The 20,174-nt window shown below is 47.7% G+C and overlaps 2 protein-coding genes across 6 annotated transcripts in view; one reads left to right on the top strand and one right to left on the bottom strand.

Moving 5' to 3' along the window:
- Positions 1–9,269, top strand: part of MKLN1 (muskelin 1) — a 101,879-nt gene extending 92,610 nt beyond the window's left edge. For all 4 annotated transcript variants that reach the window (XM_033514287.1, XM_019006619.2, XM_015627342.3 and 1 more), the window contains one exon: positions 223–9,269. In XM_033514287.1, the coding sequence (XP_033370178.1) occupies positions 223–344 (122 nt within the window). In that variant the 3' untranslated portion in view covers positions 345–9,269. The remainder of the gene's footprint in view (positions 1–222) is intronic.
- Positions 9,270–10,138: 869 nt separating this feature from the next.
- The window catches only part of PODXL (podocalyxin like), a 45,433-nt gene continuing 35,397 nt past the window's right edge, over positions 10,139–20,174 (bottom strand). Inside the window, exons 5-9 of one of the 2 annotated variants that reach the window (XM_015627343.3) lie at positions 17,490–17,646; positions 16,612–16,673; positions 16,358–16,522; positions 14,964–15,020; positions 10,139–13,774 (exon numbers count right to left, since the gene is read on the bottom strand). In XM_015627343.3, the coding sequence (XP_015482829.1) occupies positions 13,580–13,774; positions 14,964–15,020; positions 16,358–16,522; positions 16,612–16,673; positions 17,490–17,646 (636 nt within the window). In that variant the 3' untranslated portion in view covers positions 10,139–13,579. The remainder of the gene's footprint in view (positions 13,775–14,963; positions 15,021–16,357; positions 16,523–16,611; positions 16,674–17,489; positions 17,647–20,174) is intronic. The other variant, XM_015627345.3, reaches the window with a different exon arrangement.

The raw sequence follows: 20,174 nt of genomic DNA, 5'->3' as shown, positions 1-20,174 counted from the left end.
GCATTTGTTTATTACTTTTTATGGTATTTTGATGGCAGTGATGGCTTGGGGTGACATAATCTCTGTATATGTGCTCACAGGAGTGGGACGGAGAGCTGGCAGCCTTATTAGTGGAGGCAGAGGGAGCTGTTAACATTTTTCCCAAATGGACAATTCCACAGCTAAACTGAGTGTTTGGGATTGGGAAGAGTCACTTACTTTCCCCTTTCCTTCCTCCCCCAGGATTTTCAGACGTTGACCACACGTATGCCCAGAGAACTCAGCTGTTTGACACGTTAGTCAACTTCTTCCCAGACAACATGACCCCTCCTAAAGGCAACCTGGTGGACCTCATCACGCTGTAACGGAGCAATCACTGGACACATGGAAGAGGGGAAAAGCATCCATTTTCAGTATTTTAATTTTTTTACTGCATTGATTGACTGCTGGGATGAAGTTAATATAGTAACCCCTAGGTGTTTGAAAGGGGTTTTATACTTGTATGGTGAATCCCTGGAGCTTTTCCCTTGGAGTAGGTTAATAAAATGTAACTGACATACTTCTGACTAAATATATATATTTTTTCTGACTTTGGATTTTGAGTTAGCAAATATAAGATGAAAAGGTGGGGGAAAAAGAAGAAGAAATAAAACCCAGTCATGCAGTGATCTTTTTGCCTATGGGGGAAAAATTGAGATTTGTCAGTTGTCTGGGATTAAAGATGATGGGTTTTATTTTGCGTTTCCTGAGGAAGAGGGGGAAGAGGTTTTTCTTTCCTCATTTGTAGCTAGTCATGATGTATTGCTTTATTCTACAACTCCATCCTCAGCAGCTGAATAACTTGATGGTAGGACACCGGCACATGTTGAGATGATGTAATTTACGTCCTGAGTTTTGTACTCACGGTGTGTCATGGGAAGGCAAGCGTGTGTTCCAAACCGTCTGTCTTCCCTTCCCGGACTTGTGCTGACAGTCGTGTCTAATTGCTTCTGAGACTCCATCTAAACTGACTACCTACATCCCTGTCTCCTGTTCTCTGGAGCCTTCCACTTAAACCTGGCAGGCAAGAGGGAACCTCCGAGATACAACCAGAAAACAGGAGTGCGGTCGCTGCCCGCACGGATCCCTTTTCAGAGATTGTTCTCTTTGCTGCTGTGCTCATCCACTGAGAAACTCTGTGGGTCCTCGGCGAGCCTGGCAGAACTGGGTCTTCCAACACACACACCCCCAACCTCTGCAACCTGACCTCAGGTTGGGTGTAGGATTTCTGAAGCAGGTTGTCTTCGTTTCCATGTGCTTCTGTGTGCGTTTGTCCGTGTGTATGTGTACAGGGCGTTGCTCCCAACAGCTTGTCTCCTTCCCATGTAATGCAGCTCCCTTGTCAATGCATTTTAGACCTAGATCTGAATGTGAGGGAGGCCTTCTTAGCATAGATCTCTGAAAATGAGCTGATGCATATATATATATAGAAAATGTATTCTTCCTTTTGCTGAAAGCCTTCTTTATAAACACTGTAAGGGCTTGGTGCTGCACTGTGAGGTGGAATGAAGGACATGCATACCCAACTCCGCATTCGGTCTCTGTGAGCATTCAGTACACACTGGCAGATGTAAATATTTATATGAAACTGCAAAACTCTCTGTCCAGCAGTGTTCATGCCAGTTGGGTATTGTTGCTGCACCCGCTGTGGCTCCTGTTGAACTTGGTGGAAGTCCCGTGTATGCAAAGATGATTTGGACTCTTGAAATAAAGAGTTAGTCAAGTGTCTTTTTCAGAGTTCGAGTGTCTGCTTGCTTTGATTGTATTGCCTCTTTATCATGTTCTTTGTGTGACTTTTGTAGTCCTGGTGCATTAGAAATAAATTTCAAAACCTCACACTGGTGTTTAATCACTTAGAAAGGAACAGTATGTCAGAGGCCAGGCTTGTCTTCAGGGAGGACTGTACAAGTGAAGTGTTTTTAACCTGTCACTTGAGACTGTTCAGACACTGTACTTCAGTGGATGGCAAATCAGATGTCTGCAGAATAATCCACTCAGTGTGGGAAATGAAATCTGATGAAATTGTTTCTTTGGAACGTGGCAGGTTTTTTTCCTATTGATGTGGAAAGTTTTACATCACTGCTGGGCTTTGTGGTGTTCTACCTGTGCTGAGGCTTTGTTAACTAATGTAGAGTTTATACAGTACAAATGTAGATACTGGGGCAATATTCCAGCTGAGTTGTTGCTTCCATTGAGATCGAAATGAGCACTTTTAATGGAACCAGCCAAAATTCTGCAACCTTTTAGTAACTTAAATTTAATGGTGCTGTGCTCCTTTATCACCTGATCTCATTGCTTGTGTATCCTCAGCTTCACTCAGATGATTAAATGCTCTTTGTGGTGGTTCTGTAATTAACCAAGCTCTTCATAAGCTGTTGTGTGTCCACCTTGGATGGCTAAAAGAACCCAAAAGATACACCTAGGTGGAGGAGCCCTGGCGAGCAGGCAGGGGAAGTTCAGGAACGTCCAGAGCTGTGAATGGTGTTGCTGGTGAGCAGTGCATCGTGTCAGGTCTGATCTGTGTGACAGGAATTCGATCCAAACTCATTGTCCTCTGCGGCGGGGGCGCGCGCGGAGCCCGGCAGCCTCGTCTCTGTGTTCTGTAGCGTCGTGCAAATCAATGATTTGTTTGAGCGAGGGGAACGTTGATTCTGCAGGACTGACAGTCCCAGCTAACGAGAGCACTTCAGGATGATCAAATATTGACCTGCCTTTGTCCCGAGCAGATCGATGCCGCTCGCACCAGCACAGTTCATGGATTGCAGCTGGTGATTAACCAGCAGAAACTTTGCTCAGCTCTGCAGTATTTGTTGAGCAGCAGAGGCACCGTGTGGCCAGAGAGGTTAATCCAAAGGGAAAGCTTTCTGTGGCTTTGCCAAGGGTCTTTCCTTCTTTTTGTCCTTAAGGCTAGGAGTCACATGATCTCTTTGCATTGATGTATGCTGCATTACCCGCTTTAAATTTTTAACCAAAAATTCTGACTGAAGTATAAATTTCCTTTCAAAACCGGCCACTTGTTGTCAGGCAGCAACACAGGTAGTTTGCATTTCATTGCATGCTGATCTTTAAAGACACTGGTGATATTCCAGGAAAGCATCTGATGTGCTCATTACAGAAAGCCCAAAATACAAACAGTAGAGAAACCCATTGGATCTGAAAACAGCCACCTGAAAATGTTTCACAGCCCAGTGCATGCGAGGTCATAAATATCCGAGCTGTGCTTGAAAAGTCTTGGAACCTAACCATCGTTGCTTGTAGGCTGTGTCTGAGGCTGCTCTTTAGCTTAGACAAGACAAACATACTCTATTTGCCTTTACTTTAGATTATAAGGTGACTTTGTGTATGATCTTGACACCACATAATCTTTGCACTACAGTGAGTAGTTTTATCTGTAAATTCTGTGTTAACTTGTAAATAAGGTGTTGCGAAGGAAAGCATCTTTCCTTGTCAGAGAGGGACTCATTCGTCATGTTTTGGGTCTTTAAAGCCAAAGTTCAAGGTTATGATATGTCTTTTAAAGCTAGAGGAAGTCAGGGTGGGGTAAACTTGATACAGATATCCAGACTTCACTCTTGGTTTAGCTTTTTTTTTTAAAATATCCTTTGAAATCCCTGTGTTTGGTTCTTTACTGACTCTGACCCTTATAATACCCTTCATTGGATGATCTCCTTGCAAAACAAGAAATTATTCTTTATGTTGTTCCTGTCAAGTGACACATTTTCTTCAAGAAATAAAGCCCTTTGGAATTAATTTTTTTGGTCACTTGGATTAGGTAGAATTAAGTGAGTTTGTTAATGTTTGTTTTACACAACCCCTCTTAGTCAGGAGGTGGATGTTGTTAAGAGTTCTCACAAAATGACTTCTCCAAGCATGTTCTGTTCTTGCAGTGTGACCCAAAATGTTGTCATGTGGCAGAAGGACTTTGTTACATGTTGTTAAATGAGATTATAACCACTTTAGCTACCTTTTTGCCTCTTTTCTTTTGAGGATCTCATTAATTAGTATTGGTCCTGGGAAGGCCTGAAGGGTGATGCAAAATGTTCATTGAAATGAATTGTAGTTGTTATCTTCTGGCTCTTTTAAAGATATTTGTGATGTGTTTATTCTTATCATCTCTTCCTTTTGCTGAGCATAATGAGGAAGGAGAACATTGTCTTGGAAAAGTTCAGTTTGTCTTTTCCCTGGGTGGCATCTTGCATGGGTAGTTAAAGTAGTTGTACCCAATTGTGTAAATAAACCTCTGGAATTTGGTTTTTGTTTGCCTGGAATGGCTCTGGGTGTACACAGGTACACGCTGGCTCAGGGATCACGCTGGAGCTTCCTATCAGAACTTCAGTTAGCAAAATCTTATTTTGAAAAATCAGTCTGGGAACACCCAGCTGGAAAAGCTTTTCTAAGGCATTGCCTTGTGCAGTGGCAACTGGAGTGAAATTAGGAATTTTCCTAAAGAGCATAGAAAAGCTTCCCTTTGTGGAGCCACAAAGTTAAATGAAATTGCTGAAACTTTTTGGTTATTGATTATAATTAATTACCCAGCCTGAAAATTGAGTGATTTAATGATTACAGTTTAAAGATTAAGGAGTCAGTAAGCAAATTAACTGGACCCACCTATTTGCAGGAGGGTGGCAGAGGTGTGGGAGTGGTGGCCAGGGATTTCCACTGCTCATCTGTGTGTTTCTTTAATTGGAAGCCACAAGTGTCCAGGGCTCCATGAGCTATTCCTTCTTCCAGAAGAAACTCCTTCCAAAGCCGAATAATGACTCTGGAAGAATGTTTTCCATAGGGCTTTGTGGAACAGCTGTTTGCTGAGCCATTTTCCTGATGTGTGCAGATTCTTCCAGGGGAGTTTTCTCTGTCCCGAAGTTTTGTGTTGTGCCAGCCTGCGCTGGTGAGTGATGGATTCAGAGCAGGGTCCTGAGGAATGCTTCAAACTTGTTTGCTGCTCTTACTGTGAGAAAGATGAGCATTAATGCTGCTTGTGTCAAACTCAGGAGGGTGGTAGGTAGCTGTAACACAAATACTATCAGCTCTCTTGCTGCCTCCTGCATTTTAGAATCGAGAAATAAATACTTTTGTAGAGCTTATTGAGTGAACTTTAAGTTTGAATAACATGAGTACAGCCTCCATCTCTGTACAGGCAGTAGTTCTGCTGATGTAATCCTGTGCCACTTCTGGGGAGAATGGCAAAAAATAGTAGATATGTTTCCATTTGGTCCTGTTGTTTTTAAAAGTGGAAAAATGTCTTGTGAAACCTTGAGTCCCCGTGTATGCTTTGAATTTTAGATTATTAGTTGGCTCAGAGTTAAGGAATGTTTGGCTATTGTCAAGTGAAGTCCTGACAGTAAAAGCAGTTCATGTATGTCTTTGGAAGTGCTTGTGTTGTTTTATAGCTGTACTTATTACAGAAACAGAGGTGGACCCAGTTGAAAAATTAAAATTATTGGTGTTTTGATTTAGGGGGAAGATTATAGAAACTCTGAGCTTGGCCTATTTTAATAAGTACATGTGTTAATTTGGAGATGGGTCTTATTTTGTGAGAGGAGAGTTTAAGAACAACTGTATGACTTGTTCTTGCTATAGATTGCTCATAGTATATAAGCTGTAAATACTGTTGAAATGTAAATGTGCTGTCAGAAGCTTGTTAATGTATCTAAATGCCTGTGGGAATGGGAGACCTGATCATATCCTGTCATGGAAAAGGTTATCCTGGAGATTATTCAAGTTGTGGTAATGGCTTATAGGCAAAACCCCTCTTTTACTGAAAGCTTCTAGTATAATGAAAAGTTGGAGTGGAGAAAGTAGGTTAACTGTACCGGAACGAGGATAAGAGTCCATGGCTCAGTGCTTGGATAAATTGACTCCAGATGCTTTTGTCCGTAGGCAATGGATCCAAACGCAGCTTTGGAGTGGAAGGCAGTTAATGACCTGCTTATTGCTGCTGGAGAGTGCTACAGGAGAGCCTCCCAGGGATGCCAGCAGGTGTCCCCTCAGCGTTCCAGGCAGAGGTCATGGAGCTGGCTGGAGTTTGGGATTATCCACGTGTGCTTTGGTGATATCCGTAAACCTCCGAGGAGGATGCTGTGTGGGTTGTGTGTAATTCCAGCTGCGTGGCTGAGGTGTGGAGCTCTGCAGGGCAGCACCTTCCTCAAGCACAGATCCTGAGGGTAACACATTGCTGCTGTCTGCTTTGCTTTCATGGGCTCAGTTTGATAGGGGTGAACTCCAGATATTGCTGTGACCCAAATTCAATGCTCTGCTTCCAATGGAGGTGCTGTCAGTGCATCACCTCAGTACCCTGAAATCTCAATTTACACTTGGTGCAGACACAGCTCCACATTGCCTTGGCTTCCAGCTGTTTGCTGTAAGTCAGCACAGCTTTTACTGATGACCTGGAGAGTGTGAGTGCTGTCAGAACTCACTTGACTGTTCAGCTCCAGCATGGAGTCACAGTTCATTCCTGGAAACAGGGATGAGAGTGAACAGCTCAAAACTGGCTCAGTCAGATTAGATTTTTGGGTTTGCTGCTAATTTGAAAGGAAAATCTTACCACTAGCAGGTGTGATAGTTAAAGCACAACCCCTTGGTTATTCCCCCATTTATTCTGAATTTTCTTTCCCTGTGTGGCTGTTCATTGCTATTAAAATGCTTCAGACTTTCCTGAGTTTAATGGGCACTTACAGAGGAATAAAAGGTTAGAGCTGCATTGTGGTTATTGAGGCATCAGTTTCTCCACATTGTACTCCAGTTGCTTCCTTTGCAAAACTCCATCATGCTGCCTCTGAATCAGTCAGGAAGGTTCCTTGTGATTTACATTGTTCTCTCCAGGGCTGTTTCTCATCCCAGGTAAGGACAGGGAAACATGGGAGATGATTTCCCACTGCAGCACACATTTACTTACTTGTGCTGTATGGAATCGTATTCAGTGCTGTGATTCTTCCCTCCCATCTCAAGGTTTATTTTGTGTGGCCCCAAGAAGAAAAAGGTGATGATATCAACCCTCAAGTTGTCCTAGGTTCCTGCACCTGCTCTAATCATCCAGAACTTTCACAGGTATTGCGGTGTTTGGTTTATTTCTGCAGCGTAGCTGGGCAGAGGGAGTGAGAAGAGAAATAGTTTTGGGATTTTTAATTAGTTTTAATTACAGGGATGTGAGTAGGTGTGTAAGGTGTGGTCTGTCTTTGTGGAAGGGCTTCGAAGAACTCCTAACAGTAGCTTATAAAATAAGCTAAAATAATATAAAAAAGCTAAAATAATTCTAAAATCAGAGCTGATTTTACAATGTGGATTCTCTGGCTCTTTTTCAGAGAGAAGTGATACAATATCAGGGTCTCCTAATCCTGGAGCTTCACCTCGAGCTTTGGCCTCTGTCCACCCTAAAGATAACAGAGACAATAATACAAAATTTTTTCTCTCCACAGCAATTGCAAGGAAGCCAGTTGGGCTTAACCCTGCTCAAACAGACTGGAGGTGGTGCAGCACCATTGGCTTTTGGATCAGGTCTGCCTGCTTTAAGGGATTGTTAAAACCTGAAAACGTTCTGAGCTTTCTGATGAAAGCTGCCAGTTCGATTAAAGGAGATTAGGTACTTTTTAATTAATATGATGGTGGGGAGGCTAGACCATAACAGTGGCTCCAGTGGTTGCAGCCATCTCCACATCCCAAATAGCAATGGATAGGTTTTACTCCCCAGTGATAGGAAAATATACTTTAAATATCCTGATTTAGTAACCAAGGGATTCAATCAATTACTCAGTGCTTCACTAAATAGAGAAGTACTGTGGTGTGTGAACAGGGTCTGTTCATTAAAATAAAAGCTGAGGTTGAAAAGTGGGTTTTTTGTTGTTTTTGTTTTTTTTGAGGTTTTGACAAAAACTCAGCTCTTAAAAGGGGAAAAATGGAGGAGAACTACTGTGCTGCTGACTTGTTTCCCCTCCTGTCTGCTGTGGTCATTGGGAATGCAAACTAGCAGTGGAGGGTGAATATTGCCTTCATCTCTCCCTCCTCATTCCTGTCCCCTCCTGTTGATGTTTTGATGTGCAAAACACTCATCACTTCAGAAGCTGCTGTGCAGGGTAGTGGAAAGGAAAACAAACCCCTCGTTATTAGTAGCTGTTGCCATTTGCTAAAGCTGTATTTTCTGCTGTGTCTTCCAGCACTCCCTCCTCCACAGCAGGAAATGAGGGGGTGCTGGGGAGACCTTAAACCAGAGAAAAGAACTTAATTATACAAACAAATGTGTTCATGGGAGTCTTGGGAATTGGAGGCCCCGAACCACACAGACCACTTTGCTGAGGGGCAGATGGAAAGTCTGAGGTCTCATTCCCAGTTAGCTGGAGGTGACATTCCCATCCATGGGGGCTGGTGGTGTTGTACATGTGCATTCAGGTGCTGAGATGCAGCATGTGTCATTTTTGGGAGTATTGAGCTTTGTTAAATGTTTGCCCTTTGAAACTGCTGTAATTGCCCCTCTAAGGGGAGTTGGTGGCATGGACAGGACCTGGGTGTCTTGGGGTCAAACACCAGTGAGCTGGCTGGGCACTGATTGGGGTGGGGTTTCGAGCTGGTTGTTGAACTGTTGCTTCTGCTCTGATGTGGTGTGTGATGGTTTGTTTGTCTGGACTTTCAGTGTTCATTATCTTGTCCTCCACGCCCCAGTGTGGTCCCCAAAAGCTGGTTCTCCCTCCCTAGTGCTGGAAGTGTGAGTGTCCACCCCCTGTCCACAATTTGGCTTCTCTGTTCTGTTTTGGCACCCAGCTTGAAGCGTTTGCACCTCCCTAGCAATCCTGCAGGCTCTGGTGTCCGTCTGGATTCCCTTTGGTGTCTGCCTGCAGCTGTTGTCTGGGACACCTGAGCACAGGAGAGCTGAGCTGAGAGGTGCGGACAGCCCTGGGCTGGAAAGAAGCATCCGTGGGGTGATGAAAGCTGTGAACTGCTCATGTGTTTCAATAGGCAGGTCAAATACTGCTTCTGTGCTGAGCCCATGGTGGTTACAGGCATCTTCCCTGGACTCTTGTGATTCTCCTTCCCTCCCCTTTTCTTTATGGATGATCTTTGTTCAGCCTGGAGTGTTAATTTTCTTCCTTGGCATAAATCATCTTTGATGATTTCTGGGTTGGTGTGTGAGCCCCATGCTGTACATAAATGAATGAGTGACACAAGGAATAACTACAAATGTAGTTATGTTGTATGTAATGTACATAAGGAGAGAATGTATTTTGTTCATTTTTTTCTTAATAAAAAAGTATATGCTAGCAAGGGTGTTGATTTAAGATCTGTTTATTCTCACATTGTTTCGGAGAGTGGAAAAATGCCTGTGAAGGTCTTTTAGTGCTGGAGAAACTGTGAAACTAGCGGTGCATTATGTCTGGCCCTGTTTCCTGACGTCACTGATAAGCTCAGTCAGTATCCCATAAATCCAGCATATTCCCAACATTCACAGGAACTTTTTCTGGGGAAGAACACAGAGTTAGAACACAGGCTGTGCCAAACAGCTGATTTTTAATATCTGACTTCAACCAAATTACCTTTTTTTTTTTTTTTTTTCCCTTTACATAAGCAGAAACTTAACCTGGAACAAAATGTTTTATTTTGGGCACTTGAAGGCCAATGGAGTTGCTGATCTGCCCACGCTGCTGCTGCCCCTGTGCTGCCCTTGGGTGATGCCTCTCCTGCTTCATGGATGAGAGGTTTGATTCCCTCCTCCACAGCCTGGCCTGAGTGCAAGGGGCTGCAGACCTGAGTGAGTTAGGATGAAATGCGGAAATAAATAAGGGTGAAATGCAGAAAAAAGGATGAAATGCAGGAATCAGGGTGAGCTGCCTTTCCCTCTGACTCCTTGAAGGCACCAAGAGCTCAAATAAGTGTTTAGGCTCTGGTGCCCTCACATCACCCCAGCTGCCCACCCCTGCGTCCTCTGGTTTTTAAATTTAATAGGTTTTCCACCACTATAATACTTCTGCTTAGGAAAAATCAGGCTCTTCTGTAGCTGGCTACCTTGAAGGTCTGGGCTGGTTTTGTTCCAGCTGGTCCAGTGTTTTCCCATCTCCAGAGCAGGAAGTTGTGGCTCTGGAACTTGTCCTCTGCCCTGCCCACCTCCTCCTCACTCATCCAAAGACACGAGTCTTTTAAGTAAGAATGTTTATTGACAGAAATACATGATGCTCTCAAAATATATTTGTAGGAAAATGCAAGAATAATCTCTTACAATCCAGTTCCTCAGTAAATTCCAGTGTAAATCAGACTCCTGTCCCCATGAGAGATGCTGCTACGCAGTAAGAGCCCTACTACATGCGCAAGGTTCAACAGGTAACCACCTGGGGAATTAGGTTTTCCTTCTCCAGTCCCTCATGGATTCTGACCTGTGTGTCTTCTGTAGGCAGCAGTCACAGTATCAACCTCATCAGCTGGGTCATGGCACTGTGAGCGGGAGATAAAATGCTCCTAAAAGTATTTACACATTTCCTCGTGAATCTGAAAATAGAAAAGTCTCTTGCAAGGACATCTGAGTAAAGCTCTCGCCGAAAGGTAAGAGCAGGAATCTCTTTGTACAATGTGTGGGATGTTAAAGCTGTTTTGGGGGAGAGAAGAGGAGTGCAGGGAAGGGAGGAGGGGCAGGGAGGAAGGAAATGCCTCGGTAATTTATTTTTTTTTTAATTCTTTTTGGTCTAACAATTATGGCTACAGTCTACGAAGGGAAGGGTTAAGGCCAAAGATGCTCATTGCTGCATTTCCTACCTGATTTTTTTTATTTTTCCAAAAAAAGAATGTTCTCAACATTAAAAAAAAAAAGAAAAAAGTACTGTTTTCTTTTCCTGTGGAAATAGTTCTTTTAAATAGGGGAAGGAAAATCTACTATAAAATATTAGTGGTTTAAAAATATGGTGTCTGGAAAAATAAATAAATGTACAATTCCTATTCAAATATAAATCACTATAAGCACTTGCTGAGCAGTTAATATCCTCACTGGTCTCTGCTCGGAAAGATTTAAGGTTACTTGATCTCAAGCCTCTGTAGGGTTTTCTTGGAAAGTCTTTGGACCTGACTCATTAAAGCACTTTGGCATCTCTTTGTTGGGAAGGGGGAATCTTGAGGCACGTGCCAAAGCCCGACTGCCTGGAGATGCCCTGCCAGGGGTGTCCTCGTGGCAGCTCCAGCCCCGGTGGCCACAGTGTCACTGCTGCCCTGTGTTCTCTCTGTGTTTGTTTTCTGGGAAGGACAGAAATGTGAGGCCATGGACCTGCTGCTTGTCTGTCAGGGCAGCCAGGAGGCCACAATGCTCACAAGAGTAATTGTGGATGTTCTGAGACTCGTGTCCACATTAAAGAGCTGAACTTGAACAGGGACAAAGCTGTGGCAAAAAGTTATCTGGGCAAGAGGTGTTTTTCTGCTTCATGTCAAATTTTAATCCCCTATCAGGCTGGCCTTTAGCTTTTTCTTTCTTTTTTTTTTTTTTTTTTTTTTTTTTAAGATTTTTAATTTTTTTTTTTTTTTTATTTTTTTTTTTTTTTTTTTTTTTTTTTTTCTTATTTTTAAGATTTTTAATTTTTTTTTTTTTATAATTTATTTTGTTATTTCCCCTCCCCTCCAAAATTACTTCCCCATAGTGCAGTGCACAGGTAAGTGAAGTGTGCGGAATACATTGCTAATGAGTAGCAGGAATATTTACATACAAAAATATAAAGGTTTGAACACTTCAGACTCTGCCCTTCAGTGCAGGACAGAAGGGGGAAGAGCCACTTGTATCTTCTGCCAGTGCCTGTCCTGGGGCTGAGCAAAACACCCCGATCCCCTCCTTCCTGAGAACTCCCAGCTCCACCAGGGTTTCTCCAAGCTTCCCATTGCTTGGCTCTGCTTTTCCCCTCGTTCAGGGCAGCTGTGGGAGCAGATCCCAGTTGGGTTGGCTTGGTGGCAGAGCCCAAAGGAAATCTCCCTGTCGTGCCTTGGTTTATGGCAAGCAGAGGAGAAGGGCCATGTTTGGGCATCGCTCTTATCTGCAGCTCCTCTGGCTTGCAGAGGGTTTGGGACAAGCACCATCCTCACGTTGGGAGAGGGACTCAGCCACATGACCTTCAGGGCCTCATGTCCTGGAGGATGGACCCCAGCAGGAGGATGATCCCTGCCTGTGCCAGAGCTGCTTCACCAGAGCAAAGGCATAAAACTCTCCCCAACCTTTTAGAGCTATTTAGGGGATGTGGTGGGGAGTCAAAATCCCAGAAATGGCCTCAGTCCAGCCATGTTTTTCTTCTCCCCTTTAAAGGCTTCAGCAAAGGGAGACCTGGGTGGCAGACCAAGGGCTGCAGGAAAAAGCTCAGTCCCAGCTTCGCTGCTGAGCTGGAAGTTGCTTTGAAGGTCTCTGTTATTTTAGTGGCTTGTGAAGAAGAGTTTGAGAACATGGGCTGATCTTTTAAACCTCGAGGGAATGAAACACCAAGGGCCACCTGAATGCCACCAAGCTCCCTGGCTCACGTTCTGCTGCTCTTTTACCTCTTCTGCTGCTCACACAGGAAAATATGCCCTCAAAAATCACAAACCATCGTGGTGCGTGTGTCCCACAGTCCTGTGGAGGATGGATAAGGGCTGTGAGATGCTGCTGTGTAACTCCTGGAAGGCAAGTGATCCTTCTGTGGGGAAATGCAGCACCACAGCTGGGCTCCTGCACCACAAAACCCCCAACATCACACCTGGGCTAGAGACCAGGCATCGCTCTTGCTCTCCACACCCTTCCTAACAGGGATGAACTCCAGGAATTCCTCCTTTTCCTCTCCCTCCATCTCATCCTTTCAAAACAAGAAGATGCTGCACCTCTCCCAGTCTCCACGTGGGTGCAGGATCTGTTCCACAGCCCTTGGCAGCGGGGCTGAGCATCACTTGGCACTGCTGCATCCCTGCCATCCTGCTGGGTCCAGATGCATCCATTTGCCTGTGGCACAACGAGGGCCTCTTGTGCGTTTTAGCTCTGAGGAGTGGATGGAAACCCGATTAAAAAGGAACAGGCTGTTCCAGCTTTTTTCATTCACTACCTTGGTGTCAGGGAGGGCAGGGTGATGACTAAACAGCGTGGGCCAGAGGATTTGTCAAGCTGTTAATTGCCAGGTGCTGCTTTGCTGTCAGACACACTCCATCTCCAGTCCTATTTACTTTCTTTCTCTTGATTTTTGAGTTGCTCAGTAGCCGGAGGATGCGGCTGGTGTGGTCAGATCTGGGATGGGAGGGGACATGCTTGGAGGAGACACCAGCAGCTCTTCAGGAGCAAAGCCACCCTGTTTGCCCATGGCTGGTCAGTTCTGGCTTGGGAGGTGGATGGGGGATGGAGGATGCTTAGCCAGATGTGGCCACCAAAGTGGCTTGTGTTGATGTGCTCCAGAGGTGTTCTCATGTCCTTTCCTCTTCCATCCTGCACCCCATGTGGTGGCACAAGTGGCCATGATTAGTTTATTAAGGGATTTTCTTCTTTTTGGGGGGAATTTTGCCTTATTTTGGAGCTCTGTGTGCGTGTGTTTAGGGTCTGTGGGATTTTTTTTGGGGGGGGGTGGTTGTTCTTTTCTTGATCAAGCTCTGCATTCTATAAATGCGTGTCCTCCTCTTCCTCCAGGTCCTCCTTCATGAGGGTGTCCAGAGGAACGATCCAGCTGTCCCCCAGCTCACCGTTGAGGTTCACCTTCTTCTCCTGCATTTCGGAGGAGGTCTCCATCACCTCCAGCGTGGGGTTGTCATGGTAGCCGTTCTCCATGGTCTGCATCTCCTCAGTCAGGCGCTGCTATGAGGAAAGAAAACCATAAACCCTGCTGAACAACACCTTGGCCATGCTGTGTCACCTCAGGGCTGTCACCTCCCAGCCAGCTGTGACAGCTGCCCTGTATAGGTTTATATAGCTATGTATAGAGACTTATGGTGAGGTTGAGGCAGGGGGAGCAAGGGGATAGCATGGAGCTGGCAAGAGGAAGACTCTGCTGATGATGGGAAGGAGGAAAGAACAGCCAGAGATGTGGAAAACCTCCAGGAGCAGCTGCCAGCTTCAGTTTGTTCCACCCAGGACCTTGGGAAGAGGTTGAGCACCACTGCATCCCAACTCCTGCCTCCCTACCTCAAATCTGCTCTTCCCCTCCCCTTTCTCTCCATCTCTGTCCTTTTTTAGTTGCTTTATTATTCTTTACTCAGGTGCAGCTCCCACCTTCCAGATCTTGAGCTTTATCCCTCCTCATTCTGGAACTCTCAGTGGAAACCAGGCAGGGAAAGATGGAATCAGAAACTTTATCACCCTGGTCTTTTGGTGTGATATGCTTCAGGCTCCGACTCAGCCCTTCACCTCTTGGCAGAACCCTAGCCCATCCTAATTTTGCATCCACTTGGGCTCCTGCATCCCCATCCTTCCCTAGAGAGACTGAGTGGGGAACTGCAGTCCTTGGTCAGCCCTTTTTGAGAAGCACAGGGCTCTCAGTGGGTCCTTCATCCCTATCCTTCCCTGGAAGGATTCGGTGGAGAACTGCAGTCCTTGCTCAGCCCTTTTTGGGGAGCCCTGTTAAAATCTGCCTGGATTCACAGCTTGCTCTATTACAGTGCTCACAGTAAATGGCAGGAGACAGGCATGGGAGAGAATCCATGGAGGAGGAGAGGGATGGAGAAGCAAAACCACAGGGCTTGGTGCTGGCAGAGGGGGTACAAAGGCGCTGCTGGGAATCCCCTGTGTCACTCTTGGCAGGGTGGGGATCGTGGGATGCTCCAAAGCAGAGGACACACCTGGGCTCTCCCAAGGGCTGCTTCCCTCCGGGATTGCTGCTCTCCCACCATGGCAAGGCACCCTCCAGCCATGCAGCAAAGGGAAAGGGGCTGTAAAGCTGGGCTTTAGTCCTGTTAAAAGCTACTGGGCCCTACCAAGCGCCGGAGGTGAGAGCTGGGGGTGTTACGGATGCGGCGCCCGCCCCTCCGATCCCTGTGTTGGAACTCACATTAAAGATCAGGGCCACATGTCCATCATCAAACCCGGGGACATCAGGGTGGATGTTCTGGGTATTTCCAAGATAAAACAACAGGGAGGGAGAGGGGGGGCGAGGAGGATTGGAGGGAAAAAAAAAATAAAATAGAAAAAAAACAAACAAACTTTCAAGTCATTTTTGGAAACGAAACAGAAGAAGAACAAAAGAAACCACCCAAAAACAAAGCCAGGAAGGAGGAATGTGTTTGGTTTTTGGAAATGGCATCCCTTGCTTTAATTTTGCTATTTTTCCCTATGCCTGATGGGAATTTACCTCTGGAACATCCAAGTTGGACTAGTACCTATTCCTCTGCACCAGGTTATTTTAGGGAGACATGTTCCCATCGCTAAAAATACCCTATTCCTACCCATTTTCTGAAAAACATGGGGTGTGTTATGTTGTTATCCATCCCTGGTGGGATGTTTTTCACCCCAGCCAGGGAGGTTTCATGCAAGGGATGATGAAACCCTGGAAGATCCAAAGGGATCACCACAATGCAGGTCAAATATTTATTGAGGTCTTGCCTCTTCCCCTATTTCTTCCCAAAAAAATCAAACCTGATAAGTACAAACAAGTCTGACAGGGGCATTTGTTTGCTCTTCCTCCCTCCTGTGTTCACCTACCTTGCACTGCAAATATTTAAAACTTTATCCCTCATTTTCCCGTGGGCCAGAGGTTGGGATTGCTGAGAAAGGATGAGCTGGTGCAGGGGAAAATGACTTCAAGTAGGAGTGAAATAGGTTTGCTTCTCTGTCAGGGGGATGGTTTACCCTGATTGCATAATCTGATTTCATAATTATTTTCCTTTTCTGCTTCTTGTCCTAGAGCTAAATCTTCAGGATCAGCAGCTGGGACCAGTGCAAACCTCAGTACCCCCAGGTGTGGGAATGGCCAGTCCTTGCTGGGGGATGCTACACTAAAATCACCTAGGATTGCTTCCTGAGATAAAAATCACATTATTTTCTCTTTCTGTGTTGGTTCTTCCTTAAATCCTGCTGCTGCTGCTGCTCTGAAATTTGGCCCTGGCCCAGCTCTTGCAAAGGCTGAGCCCTGCAGTGTCTGTGTCCCTCCTGCTGACACTCCTTCTTCCCTGCACTCAGCCTGGAGCTCCCTGGCACCCAAACCAGCTCCACTACTTGTAAAAGTGTTTCAAGAAAATGTTTGAGGGGTACAGCTTGTGTTTTGGAATGGAGTTTCAGACTGAGAAATCCTTTCTTCTCAAAATTTTGACCTGGGGTGGTGCCCACTGAGCAAGCCAGGATGTCTCCACCAGCAGAGACAGCAACACTGGTGATCCTCATCTCCTGAAGATGCCTCTGGGATGGAAAAGGTCTTGGGATACCTGTCCCACCCTCCTGCCACCTTACCTGGTCCTTCTTTTGGGAGAAGCGCTGGTGGCAGCCGTAGATGGCCGCGACGAGCAGCAGGGACCCGGCCAGGGTGATGATGGTGATGATCAGGGGGGTGCTGAACTCGTCGTTGATGGTCATGTCCTCCACCATTTTGTCAGAGGTGATGTTGACGATGCCGAGCTGCCACAGGAGGGACAGGTCAGGCTCTGTGCCACCCACCATGGGGGACACCCATGGGGCAGCTGTGCCATGGCCAGGGACCCACTTACCTCCTCTAACTTGTCCTTCTTCTCCTTCAGCTCCTTGAGGACTTCTTCAGAGTCCAAGGGATCTGGGGGAAGAAAAAGGCTTTAGTGAGCACAAGGTGTGGAGGTGGGGACAGGTTGTGCTACCATCCCCTGGTCAGAGGGGTGACCCAGTTTCTGGAGGAGGTGGATGAAGATGTGTGGGGATGAAGCCAACCCTTGTAGGGGCTTCACAGCCAGACACGGAGCCAGGATCCCTTCTGGAAGGGGGACAGCCCCAGAGACACCAGGCCTTACCAGCCATCTCCAGTGGGTGATTTACGAGCAAGCCCAGTGAGGGGCTGTACCTGGCTCCTCAAGGAGCAGTCCCCAGTGCTGGGTGCCTTCTCTGAGGTCGGATGTGGAGTCTGGATCACCCACCCAACCACTGCTCAGTGATGAGTAAGAGCAGGATGGAGCTCAGTCTTTCCTCCTCCTCATTCTAGGGCAGCAGGATGTCTCCACCTCCCAGGCACCCTGATCCTAAAGCAATGGTTGGGCACACCCAGGCTGAGCTGGGTATCCCAACAGGGCTCTGACATGGGCAGGAAGCTCCTCTCTGTTTTCTCTGTTGAAGGATTTGAACTGGGCACCCCGTTTTAAGCACCTGTGAGGAATTCTTCCTCCTGGAGTCTGGTAAATGCCTTGACTCAGCATGGCAGAGGAATCTGGTGTATTCCTTGGAGCACAAAGCTCATTTCTGGGCTCACTGTAGCTCTCCCAAACCCCTGGGATGGGGCAGCCGTGGGAACAGAGCCCTTTGGCCAAGCTCTAGTAGACCTGAGGGCTCTGCTAAGCCTCCACCTCCAGGGTCCCCAGTGCCACCCTGTCCCAGTGCAGCAGAAGGGTGGGATCATACTCACGGTGCAGGACCACCCACACGGCCCATTGGTGGGAGCGGGGCTTGCAGGCCATCAGCGTCACCGTGCACCGGTCCCTGCTGGCATCAAACACGTGCTGGGCCGTGGAGCAGAAGCTCTCAAAGAAGGAGATGTTTTTGCTGGCAGTCCTCCACTCATCCTGCAGTAACAGCGAGGGTCAGCACTGCTCCCCCATGCAGGGACTGCCCAGGAACATCCCACCCCATTGCCAGGGGTGCAGGGTGTCCCATCCTTATAGAATGACCCCTCTGAGACTGGATGTGCCTCTCTGTGCCATGGTTTAGTTGACAAGGTGGTGTTGGGTCATAGGTTGAACTCGGTGATCTCAGAGGTCTTTTCCAACCAAATGCATTCTGTGATCTTCCCTCATCCCTGTGCACTGCCCAGCTGCCGCCGGCCCTCCCAGGGAACAGGAAAAGTTTAAAAGTAGTTTCTTTACAAGAAGCCGAGCTCTTGGCTGCCGTTCCTCACCGGGGCCCTGCACCAGCCTTATCTGTGAGCTGCAGCTTTCGGTCTTCCAGGAATAGCAGGTCCCCGAGGGAAGTGGGGCGGGGGGGCTGGGGAGGCCAGGGGGCCACAGCAGGATCAGGGCAGGGCTGTGCAGCCCCACAGTTCCCCCACGGACATCTCCAGCCTTTCCACCCCCTGTCCCCACCAACACAGGTCCCTGTCCTGCTTAAAACTTCCCCACAGCTCTGCAGGGAAGAGCAAGAGAGCGTGCCTTGCTTTTGGATAGAATCACAGAACGAATCACAGAGTGGTTTGGGTTAGAAGGGACCCAAAATATCATCCAATTCCATTCCCTGCCATGGGCAGGGACAACTTCCCTAAACCAGATCGCTCTAAGCCGTTTCCAAACTGGCCTTCAACACTTCCAGGGGTGGGAAAGCCACCACAGCTTCTCTGGGCAAACCAAAGCATCCCTGGAGAGATGGGAGAGGGGTGGATGGAGCCCATGTTCCCTCTGTGGTGTTCCTGAGGCTTTTTGCTCAATGCTTTGTAGCATCTGGGAGCTCACTAAGGTAGAGGGGATCACCCTCCTGCCCACACAGATCCTGACGTGTGGATGTGGCACACAGGGACATGGGTTAGTGGTGGATTTGACAGTGCTGGGTTAATGGTTGAACCCGATGATCTTAGCAGGCTTTTCCATCCTAAATCATTCCATGATTCTGTGCACAGACCTGGTCCTCACAGGTGCTATATGAGAGGTGCTGTATATACGGTTCCTGTGTGCACGTCTTTCCTGTACAGGATCCTGTGTAGAAGCCCTTAATCCCTGCTGAAATGAGGTGCCTGGCTGGGAAAGGCTCTGCTCCTGCCTGTACATCACCCAAACCTTCCCCTCCCATCCCAGCACCACCGGTGGCTGGCAGCACCCTGCTTGCTGCATTGTAGGGATGGGAGCTGCCCAGCTCGGGGACGCACCTAATCTCACCCCATCTTATCTAAATATTTGGGAAGCAGCACTGGAGACAGGATGCACTTGCCGGGGCGGAAGGCTGGCCCCGGATACAGTGCGAGGGTGAGCTCAGCATGGTGGGGCCCTGGCTGTCCCTGGGAATGGCCACTGTCCCTCGCCTGTCCTTTCGCTTTGCAGCGGGACAACTTCCCCAGGGCCCCTCTGCGGGGTTCTACCGTCCCTGGGAAAAGAGCTGGGTGGGAAATCGACCCCAGCCCGAGGGCAGCATTCCCTGGAAAGCTGGTTCCCAGCAGGACAGGCGGGAGGGGGCTGTAGCTTGGTGGTGGCGGTGGTTTTATCACGTCTGGACGCTGGGTTGTGCTCCTACGCTTGGAATGTCCTGTGATTTGCCAGTCCCTGTCTGTGCAGCACTTTCTGCTTGGCAGGGGAAGGGAAAGCCTGTCTCCCCCTATCCTCCTTCCCCTGCTTTTGCCGCAGCTCTGCTTTCCCCCAGCCCTCCATAACCTGTTTCTTCCCCCGCCACCCCATGGTGGGGGGAAAGACCCCTAATTTGGATGGGGAGGGAAATGGGATGCGAGGCTAAAACCTCGCTGAGACCATCTCAGTGGTAGCTGGTGAGCAGTGCCTAAAGCCCTTCAGAGGGTGAGCTGGAGGGACTGGCCCTTTCCAGGGCTGCAGAGGGGCAGGGTGAGGCCGCTGGGCCGGCAGGGATGCCCCTGGCAGCTCCCCCTGCTCGCATTCCTTGGCCGGAGTTGACAGGCGCTGCCGAGCAGCTCGGATCCGGTTCCCACACTGGCGGGGACCTAAAACCAACATCCCCGAATGAGGTAACAGCACTTGAGTCAACAAACCACCCCCGCCAGCTGCACGGGGTGAGGGGGCACCGCGACCCTGCTCGGTGAGGGAGTCCCTGTGTCTGCTCCGGGGACTGTCCTGTGTCCCCACACCCGTGGGTGTCACACAGCAATTCCAGTGGGTTCGAGTGGACCTGCTGTGGTTTTTGCATCCCCCACTGCAGCGGGTTCTGGTACTCCCCAGCATCCACTGACCCAGCTCCTTGGGCACATCTGTGTCCAGGTGGGGGACACTGTGGAGGAGGAACCCCTGGGAGATGGACACGGGGTTGTGTGGCTGAATCACAGCTCAGGCTACACCAACCACCTCTGTCATCATCACTTCTTGCTTCACCTAACTCATTTTGGGGTTAGGATGAGGAGCATCCATGCCTCCATCCATGCATCCAT

Source organism: Parus major, chromosome 1A, assembly GCF_001522545.3.
Source record: "Parus major isolate Abel chromosome 1A, Parus_major1.1, whole genome shotgun sequence".
In the NCBI taxonomy this organism is placed as follows: domain Eukaryota; kingdom Metazoa; phylum Chordata; class Aves; order Passeriformes; family Paridae; genus Parus; species Parus major.
The sequence above is the reverse complement of the archived record's forward strand: the minus strand, read 5'-3'. Positions and strand labels throughout refer to the sequence as shown.